General features: G+C 42.2%; 1 protein-coding gene across 2 annotated transcripts in view; it reads left to right on the top strand.

The window, feature by feature from the left end:
- The window catches only part of LOC115051889 (probable E3 ubiquitin-protein ligase HERC1), a 36,497-nt gene extending 26,021 nt beyond the window's left edge, over nucleotides 1-10,476 (top strand). For both annotated transcript variants that reach the window (XM_029515653.1, XM_029515651.1), the window contains exons 52-80: nucleotides 112-340; nucleotides 435-712; nucleotides 937-1,064; nucleotides 1,288-1,415; nucleotides 1,848-2,075; nucleotides 2,552-2,679; nucleotides 2,779-2,978; nucleotides 3,169-3,283; nucleotides 3,420-3,551; nucleotides 3,718-3,816; nucleotides 3,932-4,105; nucleotides 4,198-4,482; nucleotides 4,599-4,664; nucleotides 4,815-4,940; nucleotides 5,041-5,179; nucleotides 5,381-5,562; nucleotides 5,750-5,905; nucleotides 6,007-6,129; nucleotides 6,373-6,475; nucleotides 6,840-7,009; nucleotides 7,115-7,253; nucleotides 7,331-7,500; nucleotides 7,662-7,831; nucleotides 7,997-8,162; nucleotides 8,264-8,340; nucleotides 8,430-8,682; nucleotides 8,809-8,961; nucleotides 9,537-9,842; nucleotides 9,946-10,476. In XM_029515653.1, the coding sequence (XP_029371513.1) occupies nucleotides 112-340; nucleotides 435-712; nucleotides 937-1,064; nucleotides 1,288-1,415; nucleotides 1,848-2,075; nucleotides 2,552-2,679; nucleotides 2,779-2,978; nucleotides 3,169-3,283; nucleotides 3,420-3,551; nucleotides 3,718-3,816; nucleotides 3,932-4,105; nucleotides 4,198-4,482; nucleotides 4,599-4,664; nucleotides 4,815-4,940; nucleotides 5,041-5,179; nucleotides 5,381-5,562; nucleotides 5,750-5,905; nucleotides 6,007-6,129; nucleotides 6,373-6,475; nucleotides 6,840-7,009; nucleotides 7,115-7,253; nucleotides 7,331-7,500; nucleotides 7,662-7,831; nucleotides 7,997-8,162; nucleotides 8,264-8,340; nucleotides 8,430-8,682; nucleotides 8,809-8,961; nucleotides 9,537-9,842; nucleotides 9,946-10,131 (4,809 nt within the window). In that variant the 3' untranslated portion in view covers nucleotides 10,132-10,476. The remainder of the gene's footprint in view (nucleotides 1-111; nucleotides 341-434; nucleotides 713-936; nucleotides 1,065-1,287; nucleotides 1,416-1,847; nucleotides 2,076-2,551; nucleotides 2,680-2,778; nucleotides 2,979-3,168; nucleotides 3,284-3,419; nucleotides 3,552-3,717; nucleotides 3,817-3,931; nucleotides 4,106-4,197; nucleotides 4,483-4,598; nucleotides 4,665-4,814; nucleotides 4,941-5,040; nucleotides 5,180-5,380; nucleotides 5,563-5,749; nucleotides 5,906-6,006; nucleotides 6,130-6,372; nucleotides 6,476-6,839; nucleotides 7,010-7,114; nucleotides 7,254-7,330; nucleotides 7,501-7,661; nucleotides 7,832-7,996; nucleotides 8,163-8,263; nucleotides 8,341-8,429; nucleotides 8,683-8,808; nucleotides 8,962-9,536; nucleotides 9,843-9,945) is intronic.
- The last annotated feature ends 9,309 nt before the right edge of the window (nucleotides 10,477-19,785 follow it).

The raw sequence follows: 19,785 nt of genomic DNA, 5'->3' as shown, positions 1-19,785 counted from the left end.
AAATTGTGATGCATTGAAATAAGGAATCAGCAGTGGACTAAAGGATTATCTCATTGTGAACACATACAAGTATAAGCAATGTGAATGTCCTTTTAATATTTCTGTCTGCAGGATCTGATGGCTGCAGCTACCGGGGTGAATATTGGGGCCATCAGCGACCCACAGCAGAGAGCTTGTCTGAGCTCCGGTCTAACAGCTGCAGTCCAGGGAGCTCAGCCGCAGAGAGACTTCGCTGACCAGACACCTCCAACAATCCTGGTGACACAAAGTCTGGTGACCCTGCTGACTGAAAAGGGTGTTCACTGTTACAGCCCAGACAGGACTGAACATGAGACTAATGGTGACACAGTCAGGACTTGTGTTATTATGTATTACAGTGTCTGATCTAGTTATTCATGGTTCCTCTCTTCTGCTTATATGTCTGTTGAACAAAGATGCAGGGAACCATGGGGTGTCTTCTTCATCGTTGCCTCCCTCCCCTTTACCCCACTTGAATGCCAGAGTTGGCCCTCTGGAGCTGGCTAATGCGTTGGCAGCATGTGTCCTCTCTGCCAGGCTGACCAATAAACACCGCCAATGGGCAGCTCAGCAGCTGGTGCAGGCCTTGGCTGCCACAGGAAGGGACACTCCTAATCGTCCCCAAACGTACAGTGACCTGGCTGGTGACTTGCGCAAATGTCCTCTCAAGAGGCTGGAAGGACATTACAATAAGGTGAGGGCTTGTAGCATTCATAGTGAGTCAATCATTCAGTAAAATGTAGATAACAATACTTAAAATTACAGCTACATGAGATGTTCCTGTTTCTTTTTTTAGTATCAGCAGTATTCTCCTTTGTTCTAATCATACAATGATACTTTTGTAATCCAAAAAAATGTTTTTAGATTTAACAATTTCATAAGCTTTGATCGTTTATCATCACCTTTACCTTATTTCAGGTGGCCAGTTGTTCATGGAGCAGTGAGCACAGTTTGCTGGCTACATGCTCTCAGGACAAGGTGGTGCAACTATGGAGCATCAGTCAGAACACAGTGGAGTTACAGACCACCTTCTCTTGCATCACAAGGTAGTCTTTATAATTCAGTATTTTATACCATCTGTTCATTTACCCGCCCAAAGCTTAATTTTATTTATATGCATAAATATATGTGAATAATTTAATCATAAAGTCATATACATTCATTGACAAAATGTGTCAGCCCTAATTTAATGATATGCTGTAAAGGGCTAATGGTTATCGTAGACTAAACCTACTAAATGTAAATTTTCCTCCCTTGGACACTCTACAGTAAGGTGGACAGATCAAGCGGTGAGAGGGCTGTTAGGTGTCATCACATGTCTCCTGTGTACTGGAGTCCTGGGGGAAACTTCTTGGCTGCTCCTGAGAACAAGCACATCAACATCATGAACATAAGGGGTAGGTTTTATTGTCTTTCTTTCAAAGCTCAGATTTTTATTAGTTGTTTTGACATCTGAATATTACAAATTGAATCTAAAAGTTAATGTAAATTTGTGTTGTGGATTTTAGATTATAATAAGATTGTAGTTAAATTGCATGTTGATTAATGAATATTTGCTAATAATGCAACATAAACAATACAAAAACCATTTATGATTTGATCTATAGTATGGTAATAATTGCATAATAATCCTTATATCTTAAGGCCCAAAGTTTAAAAACATTTGAAATTGAACACAGAGGAACTTTACTCCTTTAGAAGATGAATATGAATAGTTCCAAACTGCACCTTCCCTGAATCTAAAGCAAAAAATGGCTTTGCGGAGGACAGCTGTAAGATGTCTGCTGATAAGAATAGTAATCTCTACAGTTATATTTCCTATTTTCCAGGATCTCACTGTCACGTGGAGGCTCAGGTGTCTCGGGTCACAGCCCTCTGCTGGGCTCAGACCTTCAGTTTGTGGGTTATTGACCAGCCAGCAGCCTGCAAGGATAGAGCTGCTGAGAGCCTGTTGGTGGGTCGGCTGGATGGCTCCCTCTGTTGGCTGCAGGTCAACATGCAGGAAATGGAGTTGCATGTGAAGAGCACTGACCTCACCCACTGCCATAGGAGAGACGGTGAGGACGCTGCTTGGCACAGAGAATACATTTAAAATTGACTGTAGAAGCAGTCTTAATTGTTTAGTGCACTGCTTAATTTCTCCTTAAATCTACATTGTTCATTATTAGTTTTTAGCTAGTGTTTTTGAATGAACGCATCGTAGCTCAGTAAACACAGTTTAGACTTGGACACATTTAGTTTTTTATTTTTTTTTTTTTTTTGGGAAATGCATCTATTTGCATTCTTGCCAAGCATTAAATGAGAAGGTCGTTGTCACTTCCATATCTGAAGAAGAGAAAACAGCTTGTCTGGCTTGGTCCAAAAGTAAAAAAAAAACACCTCTTCACCTCATTAATTACCTTTTAATAAACTTGTCTGTTTAGGGTAAACACAAATGTAACCAAAGTTGAGAGTGGTATCAATAATCTTATCCAACTCTTAGTGCAAACATGTACATGTGTAAAACTCTGATCCGCTGCTTGATTCTTCCAAGCCCCCCAGTGTGTTGCCTGGCATAGTGAGGACAAGCCTTTTGCAGTGGGCTATCCCTCTGGAAAGATCCTTTTGGCCACAACAGAGACCTATGAGAATGAGCAGCCTGTAGTGCTTTCTGTCTTCCAGGTTTGCCTACAAAGTTATTCTCATATTCACTTTAACTGCAGTATACTGAAGAGCCAAGCTAAAGGAAACTGCATGGACTTCCTTCTGTTTACTCTGCAGGATGGTGTGAGTTCTCTAAAATGGGACCCTACAGGACACTTGCTGTTGTGCCTGGGCAGGTCAGAGGTAACAAAGATACTGGGCCGCTCTGGGGGCAGCTGGGTGACTCTGCACTCCCTCATCCAGTCCAGTACTGTAAACACTGCTGAATGGTGCCCCCTCCCTGGTAGAGCACCTGATCCCAAGCTCATGATGGCTGCGTGAGTTTAAATGATTCATTCTTTCTCTCAATCCCAGTAACCATAAACTCAACAACTGTAAAAATTTTAGAGAAAGATTTAGATATAATTAGTGAAAATATATAAATGCAACTATTAACAAATTGTAATGATTTATTTTTTTCATATAGTCATATTATGGAAAATCTTTTTTAACTCCATATCTCAATAGAGGTTGCCAGAATGGCTCTGTGTATGTCTGGACACTGCCACAGGGGGGCACCGTTGTATCTTTGCCAAACATACTAAGCAACTCCTCCAGCGAGGATAAGGAAGAAGCTGCCAAGGTCAGTTTTTCTCTGCTGATGGAGATCCTTTAGAATTTTTACTAATATGTTGTCATGAAAAGGCCGTTTGATACACCAGTTACTTATATTTTAACTGTTTTAGATCTTCTTTCTGTTCTTTTTTTTTTTTATACAGCAGGACAGTGCAAAATGTGTGTTTGTACTTCATGGCCACATTACAGCAGTGAAGTCCCTTTCATTTTGCTCTAACGGACTGACTCTGGTTTCTGGAGGGATAGGGGGTCTGCTCAACATCTGGTCCTTACAGGTCTGGAAACATCTATTACTTCAATCAATTTGTAACATGAGTATAAACTTATTCGAGGACAAATGTTGCATTATATTTATGCTATCATTGTGCATTGCTCTAAAATAAATGGTTAAGAAGTCATGCTTAAGCGTTTGAATCCTGCTACTCTCTTTGCTTCTTGTAGGATGGTTCAATCTTACAGACTGTTACGGGTTTGGGTTCGGTCGTCAGCACTACCTGGATACCAAATTTAGGTGTAGCTGCCTGCTTTGGGAGGTCGAAGGTAATTTTAATTTGCGTCACAGCATCCAAGTCTTATCAGACATCAAATTAAAGGAAATAATTGAACAGAAATGAATTCACTTTATAACTCTGTACTGTCATTGCTTCATTCCTAGGACGTTTTGTTGATCTGCTGCACCCCGGACTGGATCAGTCAGAATCATGTGCTATCTTCCTGTCGTATGGTTCTCAGAACCCAGAACATCCTGGGCCTAAACCGGGCACCTTGTTTGGCTGTCTTCCTGGAGAGGCTGCCCTTGCTATTGCAGGAGCAGTACAACCATGAGCGGGTCACTACTGAAACTTTTGTGGGACATTTTAGCTTTTGTTCATGTTTCGTCTTTTCTGATAATTTCTCCTTTAATGCCCCAATATCCCACAGAGCCACGTTGCAGCGGGTGACCAGCTGGTCCACAGTGCCTTCCTTCAGAGCCTGGCCTCTTTGACTGTTGGTTTGTCCTTAGAGAAACATTTGTGCCGTTTCCCACACCCTCCCCACCACGCCAGTCCTGATGCCCACACCTGCCCATCAGAGTGGAGCTGGCTCGCCACTTATGCCACAACTGTCCGCAGTGCTGAGGCTATTGCTAGTGGTACTGCTTTCCCAGAATCCTTCATTGTTTCAGAGTTTCACGAGATGGAAGATGCTGAAGTCATCAAAGCACTGGTGAGTAGTGGTAAATCTATTTTTCCTATTGCATGTTTAGGGGATGGCTCAATATGTCTCAGGCATCTGAAATAATGCGTCCCAAATGTCTGCTGAGACTCTTCTATCTCTTTCAGGACAACAGCAAGTGGAGCTTCAGGATGGATGAGCAGCTGATGTCATGGGCAACCACCAAGCCTGAGGTAAAAGCTCAGCACTCCTTAAACAGTGAACAATACACCTTAGAAAAATGCCAAATATTGAAACGATTTATTCTAGTTACTGTATTTTTAAACAATGAGACAGTATTTTCTGCTAGCTGCTGGAGAGTTAAAATATGTTGTGCTCCTTAGGACTGGCAACAAGGAGGGAGGAGTGAAGTATACCTGTGGGGGAACGGGCGTTACGGGCAGCTGGCAGGAATGGGAACCAACCTCATGATGCCTACTCTCGCACCCTCTCTATCACAGACACAGCAGGTCATGGTTTTCCCTCTCTGGACACAGAAAATGGAAGGAATATATGTCCAAGTCTAACATTTAGTTCTCCTTTTTTGTGGGTGTTTGCATTGTCTTACAGGTTGTGTGTGGTCAGAACTGTACGTTCCTGCTCCAGTCCAATGGGACTGTCTTGGCGGTAGGAGAAGGACAATATGGCAGACTGGGCCAGGGAAATTCTGATGATCTCTATGTCCCCACTATTATCTTTGCTTTCCAAGGTACAGAATTCATGAAGGAACCTGAATCTGTTCTTGTCTGCTTTTAGTTTCAGTTTTAATTTTAGTTGCAACAAAGGACAAGGCATATACAACTGCTACTACTGACATTAGTTTTGGTACCTCCTATTTAGGCCTAAGTGTTTGTTCCTTTGTCTTTGTTTTTATGGGTGGCGTTTCACTGATTTTCTGATTTGTGGACAGGCTATGTAGTGACTCATTTGGTGACGTCTTGTGGGTCTGATGGACACTCCATGGCCCTGACGGAGACAGGGGAAGTCTTCAGTTGGGGAGATGGAGATTTTGGAAAACTTGGGCACGGCAACAGCGAAAGGCAGAGGAGACCCAAACAGATAGAGGCATTACAAGGAGAAGAGGTTGTCCAGGTAGGAATAAAATCTCTTCTGAACTCCTTCTTGTGATTTTTTTTTTTTTTTGTATTTCCGGGATCAAGGGAAGTTGTTAGAAGTATAATGATCAACTGGTTTTGCAACAGACGTGTTCTTGTAAGTGGCACAAAAATTTAAGTGTGTTTGTTGAAATGTTTGCATTCCCTTTATTTTCTATTACTAGCTTGCTTGTGGTTTCCGGCATTCTGCTGTGGTAACAGCAGATGGAAAACTGTTCACCTTTGGCAGTGGTGAATCTGGACGTCTGGGTCAAAGGTCAACGTCCAACAAGATGCTGCCCGAACGGGTGGCAGCATTAGAAGGATATCACGTTGGACAGGCAAGGAACAGGCCATGTTTGCTTTAATGCCTAAACTCAGTTGGAGCTGAAGAAAATGTTTACTTCTAAGCAAACAAAGCTAACTCAGTCACCTTCCTCAGGTGTCATGTGGGCTCAACCATACTCTGGTGCTGTCCCTTGATGGGATGGTCGTGTGGGCGTTTGGAGATGGGGATTATGGAAAATTAGGAACTGGTTCCTCCACGGCAAAATACTACCCCCAGGTACGCTGATAGTGACAGAGACACAAATTTAGGAGGACAAAACACAGATTTTAATTGTTACCTGAGGCCTTGCTGGGGAAAGGAATGAGTAATACATGAAACATGCTTACCACCCACATTTATACTCATCACCTAAACTGTTTATTAGTTTATTTTAATTGGGTGCTTCTCCTCGTGTACTCACAGGTGCTTCTGTAGTGGACTGTAGTGGATGAAATTATTTTTGGTTGTTCCTGTTTTCAGAAAGTGGAGCAGTTGTGCAACAAGCGAATTAAGAAGGTCAGTTGTGGAACTCAGTTTTCTGTGGCGTTGGCCTGCGATGGACATGTTTACACATTTGGACAAGGTACAGGAAACTAGATCTTTAAAACGTTTCTAATTTTAGTTTATTTTTTAGTTGGCTTCTTGTTCGACTTTTTTTAAACAGTGTAACAAAATTTTATATATTTATGTCATACTATGAAAGAAAGTCAAATTAAGAAGAAAAAGAAGTGACTCATCGAGGGTTAATGTGATTTTACAGATAAATGTAAAAAGTATTTAAAACAATGTGTCGCAATTATACTGGACTTAATTGTTGTCACAGTGTCATTTCTTAATTCATCCCAACCACCACTTTTCAAATTTGACACATTTGGTATTTAGGTATTTAGAAGGACACACTCACAGATGCCTTTTTGTCATCTGGATTCTGTGTTTTCTTACATCAGAGCGTCTGATCGGCCTGCCGGACTCCATGCTGAAGAATAAATCCTGCCCCCAGGTGGTGCCGTCCCTGGAGGGGCTCTTCATAGAGGACATTGCTGTGGGCTGTGAACATGTCCTTGCCCTGACCTCCACTGGAGACATCTATGCCTGGGGCTGCAACAGTGAGGGACAGGTAACGCCAGCTTGTTCAAATATTAACTGATGCACTTTAAAGTTTGTTTTCATTGCACATCAGAAGCACTGAATTCTACTCTGGGCCTTTACATTTGTGCTCTAGCTTGGTCTTGGACACTGTAATCCAGTGAAGGAGCCCACACTCATAACGGCTCTACAGGGGAAAAACATCAAGCAGATCTCTGCTGGCCGCTGCCACAGTTCAGCGTGGACCACTCCCTCTACCTCCATCAAAAACTCAGGTACACACACAGTCCTGTGCCATTTATCCAAGAAAAAGGATGTACATGGAGCTCTTATTTGTTACCTTCATCTCCAGGTGGTTCTGGACATTTCCAGCTTGGCCTTCCCCAGTCAGTCCCTCCTCAGTACAATACTTTGAAAGACTGCAGCCCTGATGTCCTTAGCATTCGGCTTCGAGTGCTCTACCACTTTTCCGATCTCATGTACAAGTCCTGGAGGCTGCTCAACCTGGACACCAAGAATCCGGTAATCATTTCTCCATCCAACCAACACTTGAATTCAACAATTGGGAAAACTATTGTTGAGTTCTTGCTGATAATCACATACTTCCCTTTTTTTGTCTTCTCTCTGCCTCGCTGGCATCTTTTCTTCCACCTATATTGTTTCCTGACTCTTTTGTCATTCAGGTGTCCACCTCACGTTATAGTTTAGGGACGACGGCTATCATTCGAGGTGAGCTCAGAGGCCTTCTATCACCCAAAGTCAACACTCTGCCTTTGGTTCGCTCCATTGGGAGGACAATGACCCAGGGCAAAACCTATGGGCCACAGATTACTGTGAAACGGATATCCACAAGGTAACTGGCTGTATTTAATGACTTTTATCTACCATATTAGTTGTTTTGCCTCCTCCTGATTTATTTTATTTAAGGTACCCTTTGTTTGTTTTATATATGTCAGCATGTGCCCATCAGTTACCTGATGACTGATGGTCTCTTTTACCTTTTCTTACAATATCTCAGAGGGCGTTCAAGCAAACCCATCTTCGTGCAGATTGCAAAGCAGGTGGTGAGCTTGAATCCTCTGGAGCTTCGGCTACCATCTCGAGCCTGGAAGGTCAAGCTCATCGGAGAGGGAGCCGACGATGCTGGAGGAGTGTTTGATGACACAATCACTGAGATGTGCCAGGTAGGATTAAAAAAAAAAAAAGACAGCAGAAGGTCCAAGAGCAAATAGAGATGGCAGATAATGAACCTTGAACATTCTGCTGTATGTAAAAACATCACCAGGAGCTGCAGTCTGGTGTGGTGGATCTTCTGATTCATACTCCCAACAGCTTTGCAGATGTGGGCAGTAACACTGACAGGTCTGTAGCCTTCTATTGTTAACAACCATCCATAGCCATCATTTCGATCATTTCTGAAAATCTGATATTCTATGTCCCTTCCTTTACAGGTTTCTTCTGAACCCAGCAGCACTCTCAGAGGATCACATGGTCCAGTTTCGCTTCCTTGGCATCCTTATGGCTGTGGCCATTCGCACCAAGAAGCCTCTGGACTTACATCTGGCTCCTTGGGTGTGGAAACAAGTCTGCTCCATGCCACTGGGAGGGCCTGACCTTGAGGAGGTAGACCTGCTCACCTACCGCACCCTCCAAGGCATCCTTCACCTAGAAAACAGTGGAATCACAGATGATAATTTCCATGTGGTGAGATGTGATGTTAATTTTCTTATTCCAACGTTAATGAATATTCCTACAGATCAGCTTACTGCTGAAAGATGTTGCGTGAATGTTTTATCACCATATCTGTCCTGCTCTATCCCCTGACTGAAGATGATCCCACTGGACTCATTCATGGCCCACAGTGCAGATGGAAGGCTGGTACCTGTTGTTCCTGGAGGTCAAAACATACCCCTAACCTTTGCTAACCGGAATGAATATGTGGAGAGAGCTCTGGACTACAGACTGCATGAGATGGATTCACAGGTAAACAGCCTACGAGGATTATTTAGTAGAGTCTGCTACATATTTAACCTTTAGGGAATGCTGCATTTTATAGGAAACACCAGACCAAATAGTCAACATCGATTACTTGACATTCATAATACCCTTGTGAACTAGACTTAGTAAACAAGGAAGAAGGAACATCTTACATCCTTCCAATCTGCATCTGTTACATCTTGTTTCTGTGTCCAACATAAAAAAGCAGAAAGGTTAGGTCTAGCAGTACAAGTGCGTAGTATTTGTAAAATAACATCTTTCTGCTTAATAATTGGAAATTGGGAATTTAGACCCTGGGGAAATCTGATGGGGTTTGTTGTGAGAAATAATCAAATGATGAATTTAGAAAAAATTCTGGCTAATTTCTTTTAAATGAATTCAGATCTGACTCTCACAGACTGTATTGTTGTACAGAACATTGGTATGAATTTCTCTGCACTGTTTGTGAGACACTCAGTCTGCGCAGCAGTTTCCATTAGCACCTGCTCGAGAGCCTGTTTGTTGCTCCCTTTATCTCATCCTAAGAAGTATCAAAGCTGACATTTCTCTGTTGTGGCCAGGTGGCAGCCATCAGAGAGGGCATGTCCACCATCATCCCCGTGCCCCTCCTCTCCCTGCTGACAGCGCAGCAGCTGGAGCAGCTGGTCTGCGGCCTGCCTGAGGTCTCTGTTGAGGTGCTGAAGAAGCTGGTGCGCTACCGTGACATCACCGAGAGCCATCAGCTCATTGGCTGGTTTTGGCAGAGCATGGAGGAGTTCACTAATGAGGAGAGGGTGCTGTTCCTACGTTTCGTCTCTGGCAGGTCCAGGTTGCCGTCCAACCCGGCTGACATGACACAGAAGTTCCAAATCATCAAGGTTGACAGGGTAAGGCCTTTGCTAACGAGGTAATAAGTAAATTTACAAAAATATTTACACGAATACTAATAGTGATACCGATACTAACAGTCCCTCTTATCATCTCCTGCAGCCTGTCAACGGCCTCCCTACTGCTCAGACCTGCTTCTTCCTGCTACGTCTGCCACCGTACACAAGTCAGGCTATCCTCGCTGAGCGTCTGCGTTACTCCATCCACAACTGCCCCTCCATTGACATGGATAACTACATGCTCACCCACAACACTGACCCAGCGGACAGCTCTGACACCGAGGACTGAAGCAGAAAGGCCGCGGTGAACAGGGTGATGAATGTATCTTCTCCGATGCCATGCACATTATGCACTGAACACAGATTTTTATTCGCCAAAACCCGTATGGTAGTGTACTGTTTATATGTTTGTTGATTCAAAGATGTGTGTAGTTTTGATTTTCCAACTGTGCAAGGTGTTGTAATTATTGCGGTGCGTACTCTGAATCAAAGCTACAGGGATACAGAATAAGATTTTAAAAATATAGGTGATGAAGCCACAATAAAAGAGTTCATGTGCCTGTTTGTTTGAGAATATGTAACAATTTAATGACCTGTCACCTGGCAGTATTATTGTAAAATAAAGAGTGTTTAAATAAGGAAGTACTTTGGTGTACTGAACTTGAAATTTCTGCATCCAAAACGTTATTTATTTCTCATCGTTGGTTTTTGTTCCCTGACATTAACATCCCTGCACAAAATTTACATTTTTAGTTAATTTTGTTCCTAGAGGTATGCCTAACCAAGTCCTGACGGAGAAAATATGTGAACTGCATTAAACTAAAATTAATTCAATTACATCGGGTGTGCTAGCGGTGCTTTGATTGGCTCTGACAAAGACTCGCTGACATTCAAGCACAATTAGCACATCTACCTGATCAACAGAGATTCAGGCTCATCTCTGCTCAGAACAGAAGTCTAAGTGGAAGCATTTGGTAGCCAGTCAAACCTGTTGTACCAAAAATGAGGGCACTTCAGAATAATTGGTGAAGAAAATGCCTGAGGAGTTCACATTAGTGATTTTTGCTTATTATAAAATAAATGCTGAAAATGACTCAAAAATACTATCAATAATTCAATTTGTATTACACACAGACATTTCCCCCAGGCTGCACAAGGTGGCACATATCTTATGTTTAAGTATTCAAAAACATGAAAGTTGTACAGCATGACTGAGTCCATTCCTCCTGTGTGGGTCCAGCTTAAAAGAAAGCAATAAATAAGGTGCGACTGAACAAACAGCATGTTGGGAATAAACTCTTAAAGCTTTGTCTACTGTGAGTTTAGCAATGAAAAACTATTCTTGATCAGGGGTGAGCAAGCCACCTCATTTTGACCAAAGACATACAACCCTCCATCCACTTCAAACCAGCGATAAGGCACGAATACAGAAACTGATGACTTAATGTGTGACCTCATCATTCACAGCGAGAAGCTGACTGACAAAATAGATTCTCAGGGTCTTTGTTGAAAACTCTTATTTTCCATTTATGGATAGCTTCGTGCTGCGAGAGACAAACGACACACCAAGCTACAATTTCCCTCATTCCAAAAAGAGATCTTAATTCAGTTCCCCTGAGTCTCGTGTTGTCCTGAGTCAGCAACGCTAGTGAGTCTGCAATTTGTCTGAGCTACTGAGAAGCACATCTGCTGTGACCTTATTAACCATCTGTCTCCCCGTGGCCACTAAGACGGAAGACAACCTGAAGTCAGCAGCCCAGCAGCTGAGAGAGGGCAGCTTTTTTCACGAGGGACATGCCTGGTATAAATATAACATCCATCCATCAACTTAACAAGTTCACAAATTTGGAGAGGAAAAAAAATGTGTCAGGAATTTGCTCTACATATGTCTTATTATCTTTATTAGACAGTTTGGAGTCTGCCGGTTATCTCCGCTCTTTCTCATGAAGTGAATTCAGGTATATTATATTACATTCGATTGGAAATGTGTGTAGACACAGCAGTTATTGAGAAAAGTGCATCTACATCACTCGAAGCCATAAATCCACCTACCAAATACAAATATAAACAAAAGTATCGAATAGATGCAGCAGTTAGGCCGTTAGATTTACTGCTCATGAGGATAAAATCAGAGCCGAATATGGTTTTGAGGAAAAGAATAAATTGTAGCTTGCTTTGCATCTGAAAGATCACATTTTCTCTCAATCAGATCACAAAGCTTTCATAAACAAATCAGCATTTGTTTAGTCACACAAGCAAATGTCTCCAAATTCATATTTTACAAAGAGAGATATAATTTATATTTTACATGATCTACATTAAGTGTTCACAGAGCTGGTGGTGATTATGTAATACTTCCTACTCTCACAGGGGGGCAGTGTGGTTGTTAAACGTACACAAAGCAAGTTCAGGATAGCAATGATTATTAGCACAAACACACACACACACACACACACACACACACACACACACACACACACACACACACATAAAGACATCTTGTATAGCTGATGATGCATTTCACTGTCAGCTGATCTCTGTCCCCGTTTCCCCCCAAATCAGTGGACGACATACTGGATGACAAACAGTATGTTGTCAGATTACCTCGACAATACAGCTTTTCAAATCTGAGTAACGCCGGCACATTGACGCATGCATCTCTTTAAACTGAGACTTTCTACTTCATGCAAAAAGAAGTGCAGCTGGCCTCCTAATTTACATCATGCAAATATTTTAAAAAGCAACTACTGCCTGTGCGTCACCACTGGCCCGCCTGTGATTGATTCAATCCACTCACAGACAGACACAAGGTATTCTGCTTTAATCCATTAAAAGAGAGAAAATAGACTTTGGGGCAAGAGTTCAGGGCTGTTGGTCAGCCCTATCATGGTGAGTATTCCCTCAGGGTGGCATGTTTATTATTCAGTGGACGCTGTGAATTAAAACAGCGCTGTGGAGGAAGAGAGTGGGGTCGACATAACAATTTATTACACTGCAAGGGAGCAATTCAGCTACCACTGTGGTAGCTGTGTCCCCAGCATTCATTTACTGAGAGGGAATACGGCCTCAGTTATTCTTTCATACGCTGTGTTTGGGAAGCTGCTTTGAAACATTTTGTTGGCAGGCCATGCAAAAAAAAAAAAAAAAATTAAATACCCAAGCTATTATTGGCAAGTTCTTTTGTATACAGTAAATGCTAAAGCGTGCTCATGGGATCCTTCCTTAGATCATATTCTGAAGCTTCATGCATGATGACGTCGCCTCCTGAACACTGAACAATGTCCGCCCTTGGCTTTGCACACGATTTACACAAAGGTCAAGTGTGTGGTGGCGACTGGCTGACACAGCAGTCAGGGCCGGTCAGTCGAGGTTAGTTACAGCGAAGAAGCACTGGTGGAATAAAAACTCCATCAATTCGTCAAATTTGTGGCCCAGCGTGATTCCAGAATGCATCAAGTCATCAATTGGCATGGAACAGTGCTAAAATGCTTTTTTTTTTTTTTGGACAGTTATATTCAATAGTTATTTAAAATGTGAAGCTGCCGACAGCAGACGGCGTGCCAAGCCAAAGACTTCAGATGAGGGAAAACAGTTCATCTCTCATCTTTAAAACCGAAGGTACACGTTTCCTGATTCGATGCCTCCGTCTCTGACTAAAAATAACGTTGTTTCATTATTTAACAATGCTGTGGCTACATAATAACTTGGTTTCAGTTGGGGCACAATCATTTTAAAGCCATAAACACGCACGAAAATAGGAAAATGGGAAACAAATTGCAGTCTTCTGTGTGCATCCTTCATACCAACTTCTGACAATTTTCTTAATTTAAGGCAGAGAAAAGTCATTATTCGTCAATAATCGTTAAGTGTGTCAGTTGCTTCCAAAAGTTATGCACAGCTTGCACATTAAAGGCAAAAAATGTATCCCATGCTTAATATCAATATATACTGCACAGCAACAGCTAAACCTAAACTACCACTCACATGCTTCCACTTTTTTTCTTTTTCGTCATATTGTGACAATATTCATACATCAGAGGAGACAATCTTCATGTCGACAATTACATCAGTTTCTCTAAATCTTCAATCTTTGGCTATTGACAAAATAACTGCAGGCGTCGCTGAGCTTGACAATATCATTTACATGTCCAAATAATATTGAAATATCCCAAAGATAAGGCAGGAGCTGTTCGAATAATATGTTTTTATTTCTCCTTTTTTATGCTCTGATTCTCTTCAGCTCCCTCAAGGTGAGAAATGTAGGCAATAGACTGTTCACTGCATTTCTCCACAGGAAGAAAAAGAAGCCTTTCAAAGTTCAAGATGAAAATTATAATAATATGGAAACGAAAAGCGAACAATTGAAAATTAAGTCTGTGTATCATCATCATCATCATCATCAATTGTGTAATTAAAAGGCAACAGATTTTTAACCTGAGCCTTGTAAATGTGAATCCCTCTTGTTGTATACAGCACAACGGTGGAAACTACTGGACCAAAAAGTTACATATTTAAACTTCACTTTTGTTCCAGACTATTTTTTTACACCTAGAATGAGGCAGGTCTCTCCATCTTGAATTTTTAATGAGTGAAAGGAGGGTGTGACCTACATTGTCTCATTGAGGCAAAACAGGAACTGTCACTGCCTGGTCACCTGATCCCGCCCCCCCCCCCCCCCCAAACCACTTCCAAAAATCAGTGAGGCTCATTTCATCTAGCCAGTGACAATGGATTCGGCGCTGCTGTGAAAACAAGGGCACTTGGGCACGGGTCAATGAATTGCTTAGGTAATGCGCTGATGTGATGTGTGCCTGGGCTGGTAAGGGCTTGTTTGACTACCCTGGCTGGCACCTTCTCTTCTCTTATTACAGGACAGGCACAGTGTGACCCACGTACCTCAGAGACATTTAAGACTCTGATACGGTTTCAGTCAGTGATGTGATATGGACCTGCTTGCCTTCCTGCCAGCTGACATTCAGGTTGTAGTGATATGTGCCAGAGGGATGACAGGAAGGAGCTGAGGACGTGATGAAAGGCCGTTGGTCTGATTTACAGATTTCTGTTTGCCCCCTCGCAGTCTGAGCACTTATTTACTTGAGACTAATGAAGCATGTTGAAAATCTGCAGGATCCATTAAATATGAAACATCTTGAAAATGCATCACATCTGAACTTCATGTTGGGATTTGGGTTCATGCTAACATTAGCATGCTAACATGCTCACAGCTATTATATTCACATGCTGATGACGAGCAGGCCCAAATGTTCATCCTGTATCATCGTGAGGTGGCAGCTTTATTCTATTCCAGCCAAACACAGCCAGAGTAACTTTTCTCTTTCCTTTCATGCCAAGCTGTCTGTCAGCTGGCTAAGGCTCCATTTTTAGCTTTAAAAAAGTAGTTTTTCTTCTTTTTTTCCATAAAGTCCTCATAAAGCAGGAATCGAACGTTAAAATGTCTAAAGTGAACTTATTTAACTTCTGCTAGCTTTAACAAAAACACGATGATGAATAAAAGTGAAGTTGGATAAAAGCTTTTGCCAGTTTGTTCTTTAGTCGCAGTTCCCCTTAAAGGCCTGTGAAGAGAAAAGTGCAGGTGTGTCGTCCGATTTAAGGAGGATTTAAGTGGCAGTAGGTGGGAACCAGGTGAGACTACTCTGATCAATAATGCAACGCTGTTTGAAGGAGCAACACAATCTCCCCACACTACGGGCCTTTCTGGAATGAACCAAACGTGGGCTCGAAAACACTTGTCAGGTGCACCTGCTTAATTTATTGGCTTCGGTTTTAAGGTTTAAACTGTTTACTATGTATAAGCTCGGCAGGAGAGACGACAATGACGGTCTACTGGTTATTGTAACACTTAAATCTTGATCGATATTGCAACAACTACATTTATCTAAAGGGTAACTCTAACCCTAGCACCACTACAGTAAGGAAAAAATACTTGCAAACCTGAAGACATTCTCACCAGACTTGGCAGTATGAAGATTAAACTCATTGACGACTTACATTTTGGCATTTTCAGTGAGTCCATGATGTTATAAATACAAATATCAAATGACCAGTCTCATAAACTGGACATCTGCAGGTTGGTGTGAACATGATAAACTATTCTGAATACCGTTGGTTTGTAGCAGAAAAGTGGCTCACCACCAAAAGACACAAGATGCAGAGGTCTCACTCTGTGCCAGTGTTTTTTGGTTTTTGGTTTTTTTAAAATCAAAACAGATTCTTCAGCTCATTCAATGTAACATGTCTCCTCCCGCACGACAACATGGATTCTGCTATAATTTCATTTCCCTGTGTGGGTCATCGGACAAATCTCGTCTGAAGAATAATGCTGCCCTACCCCACCACTTTAGCTCTTGTACTGCAGCACAGGGGCCACTTGCAACAGCAGATGTCAAATCAGATTTAGAATTCAGCCCATTAACTTGATATACAAAACATAATTTCATCCAGAATTGTTTTGCTGGGGCTAAAGCAACAACAGCAGCCACTGCAGACGTGGCACAGGGAAAGAAAGAGGTGTCTGATGTCTCAGATGGAGCTGTGGGCAGCTTCCTCAGCAGGTGCCTAAAAAAATTACTGCTGTCATCCTCACCCATGTCATAAACCTGAGCTGCCAATCAGCAACATACTCATCCTTGCCATTTTACATCCCTTTTTCTAAGAAGTCAACAAACTCCTGTTCGCTGACAAAAAAACCAGCTGATGCCCAGCATATCCTCTTTAGTTTTAAATCCCTGTTATGATACGTCATCTCTGCTGTGTATGGAGCCGGAACTATAGCTTTCTGACATGTCTGACTTCGAAAGGTTTCACAGCAGAGTGTCCGTTCATCCTTTGGCTCGCGGACAGTTCATCACCAATGGCCGAGGCTTTACCTCCTGCAGTTGGCAACGGGAACTGGCTCGGCTTCGTGCAGCCAAATCTGGCCGGCTGGTTGGAAGCCAAACGCAAAACAACAGAGCTTTCATTTTCAATGAGCTATTATGTAACAACATCTGGGCAAGGGACCTTACAAGACCAGTCCATCTATTTTATAAATCAGCTGTGATTACATCAACACCAGCTATTGCCTCCCTCTCTTCCCCTTCGGGATCAAAACGCGAAGGGCATTCCTATTTGCTTCATTGATTTGAAGCCAGAAACAGGATTTTTTTCCCCCCCAAACTACCCCAACCCCCCACCCTCTTTTTTATTTGCTAATGATGTTGAAATCGGGAATCATTTTGTATTCTAAGTAATCATGAACATCTGGTGTATGCCATCTGGCCATGTTGTTTTCTGATGGGCTTGACCATGATTATAAGTCAAATAAAGAGACATATAAATGTACAAGCTGCTTTGAGCAGAGCTATTTTTGCAGAATTCGTGATGCACAAATATTTCCGAGCACAGGAGGTGAGGCGTAACATGAATTAATACCTTTTGTACTTTTGATTGGACGTAAACTGTTTAAAAAAATGTATATAAATTTCTGGTTCAGTTGGCTGCAGAAATAAATCAGACAGTGCTTTGATATTATCTGGTGTCGGCTTTGAGATTCATTTATCTGGAAAGTCACAAGGCTATATGTCGCCAGCGTAGGTATTTACACACACAATGCTATGTCTATATCCTGAATGGTGAAGACAGAGAGATGATGTCACAGGAGAAAGGGAAGGACACGATTTGTTGGTTAGTTAAGTCTCCACTGAGCTTTAAATACCAAAGTAGGCCTGTATCAGTCAGTAGAAGCCCATCACTAAGTGTAGGACAGTCTCACAAACAGCATCTTGCACACTAATATGCAGGCATACACACACTTATACACACTCATGTCAGGAGCCGCATGCTGCTGCCAAAAGCTGTCTGTGGGGACAGACAGAAAATAGCTGTGCACGAAGCGTTCTCGTCATTTATATTCTTGTGAAGTTTACATGATTAAGCTCCCCTTAGGGTTTATAACCTCGACCATGTCCTCACTGTGAGGACACGATGTGATTCATGATTTTCACATGCTGAGCAAAAAGTTGTAGAATGGGCAAAAAGGGACAATCAGAAGGAAAGGGAATAATGTGAGGAGGAGAATTAGCAGACGGCAAAACATAGAAGAAATATGAATGGCTATTAGGAGCTCTGACAGGGAGGAGGCAGCACAGTGCTGCAATGCAGTCTGCATATATGCAGACATACCGTGCCTGCACAATGTATGTGATAAACTGACAGAACACGCAGCGTACAGCTAATACTGTTCCTCGTTCGATGTGAAACACAGTTCCCTGTGTGCTGAGCAAGCATCACATCAAAGCTCACTTAAAAAAAAAAAAAAACGTTTGTGTCATTCGGAGCTCTTTCCAAATATCAGACCAACTAGGGATTTTTAATGTAACCAAATGATGCTTGATTCTTAGAAGCCGGGCTGCTGGTGTGAATATGCATCGAGACGAGCTCGTCTCATGCACACAGAAACATCTCGGCCAGATGAATGGGTCTCCGGTGGATATTGGTGCAGAGTACACAAGTGGCTGCTGCATTGGGGCATCAGTCTGAAGAGCAGGAAAGAGCAGCGGTGGTCAAGAGGGCTTGAAGAGGGCTGCAGATTCACTTGAGTGGGCTGTTAATATAATACCAGCTAAACAGGAGCATGTACGAGAGAGTGGCGACAAGACAGAACATTTCTCCACGGCTCAGATCCTGTTCAACCTGGTTTTGGAGGAAAATAGAGAAAATGCAGGCAGCAGTGTGGGGGCTGGAAAACTGTATATCAGGCCAGACACAAACCTGATTTATTGGATTGCATCACTTTGCGTGAGTCTCAGTCGGTGATGCTGATTGCAGTTAAAGTCAGAAAAATTACTCCACTTGAATTCTCTGCATCGATCTAACACTACACGTTAGATCAGATATACATAAAATATACCATTTATTAACCTGACCTACATAAAGGTCCTTGTGTACAGTTGTGCTGACATCAAAGCTGTGAAGATTATATTTTAAGCAGGGCTGGTGATTTATCGTCAGCCTCTTGGTTAATGGTGATATTCATCACGCAGTGAACTGTGCCTCCTGTGCAATCTGAAACCTGCAAAAGCAACAAATTCTGCCCATCCTGTGACGTTCTTGTTTATGTTCAGCGAATTAAAGAGGAAATACAATAAAGAAGTACTGTAGGGATTCACAGGGTGCAGATTATTGGATTTTTAAGTATTTAACCCACGTGGTCATATAATGCTGTCTGGTCAGTGTCCAAATATGCAGATTTGACTACATTCATATGAATATAAATTATTATAAGTGTTCGTTAAGGACAGATTTAGTCACAGGGACTGTCCTTTCTTTGCACTTGAGGATGAGGTCTGTGTTCAACTCTTACCCTGCAGCGCCAGTGTGAGCGTTGCGGGTGCTGTTCTAGTATTACCCAGAAAGTGTCAGGTACCCTGGGTGCACTTGTAAACAAATCCAGTCCTGCAGGCAGAGCGAAGTGGCACATCCAAAATGAAGAGCTTCTGCCCACCTTTCCAGAAAAAACTGACTGATTCAACGGTGGCTCACACTCACAGGGCTAAACTAGACACAAAACACACGCACAGACCGTCGGCTATTCCCACAAATACGGAAACCTTATCACATAAATGTACTATTTAACACATGCCTTCTTAATGAAATGTCATATTGCATGTATGGTGGATAATGAGAGCAGCTACTGAAGACATATACGATAAATGTCTCTGCAAGCACATTCATGCATGTGTGCACAAACAAAGGTCTGTGGAAACAGGGAATGCTAACTAGGCAATGCTCGTGCCCATCAGCGTTAGAAGATCTTCCATATTCATCAGTCAATGGATTTATTCAGCCATAACTATCCCTTGATAAGGTAAAGAGCAGCAAGTGCACAGATGGTATATATACAATTTATCTAATCAGATGCCCTTTAATCAATATTAATGCCGAG

The sequence above is a fragment of the Echeneis naucrates genome, chromosome 12 (assembly GCF_900963305.1).
Source record: "Echeneis naucrates chromosome 12, fEcheNa1.1, whole genome shotgun sequence".
In the NCBI taxonomy this organism is placed as follows: Eukaryota; Metazoa; Chordata; class Actinopteri; order Carangiformes; family Echeneidae; genus Echeneis; species Echeneis naucrates.
This window is presented reverse-complemented; position numbering and strand designations above follow the sequence as displayed.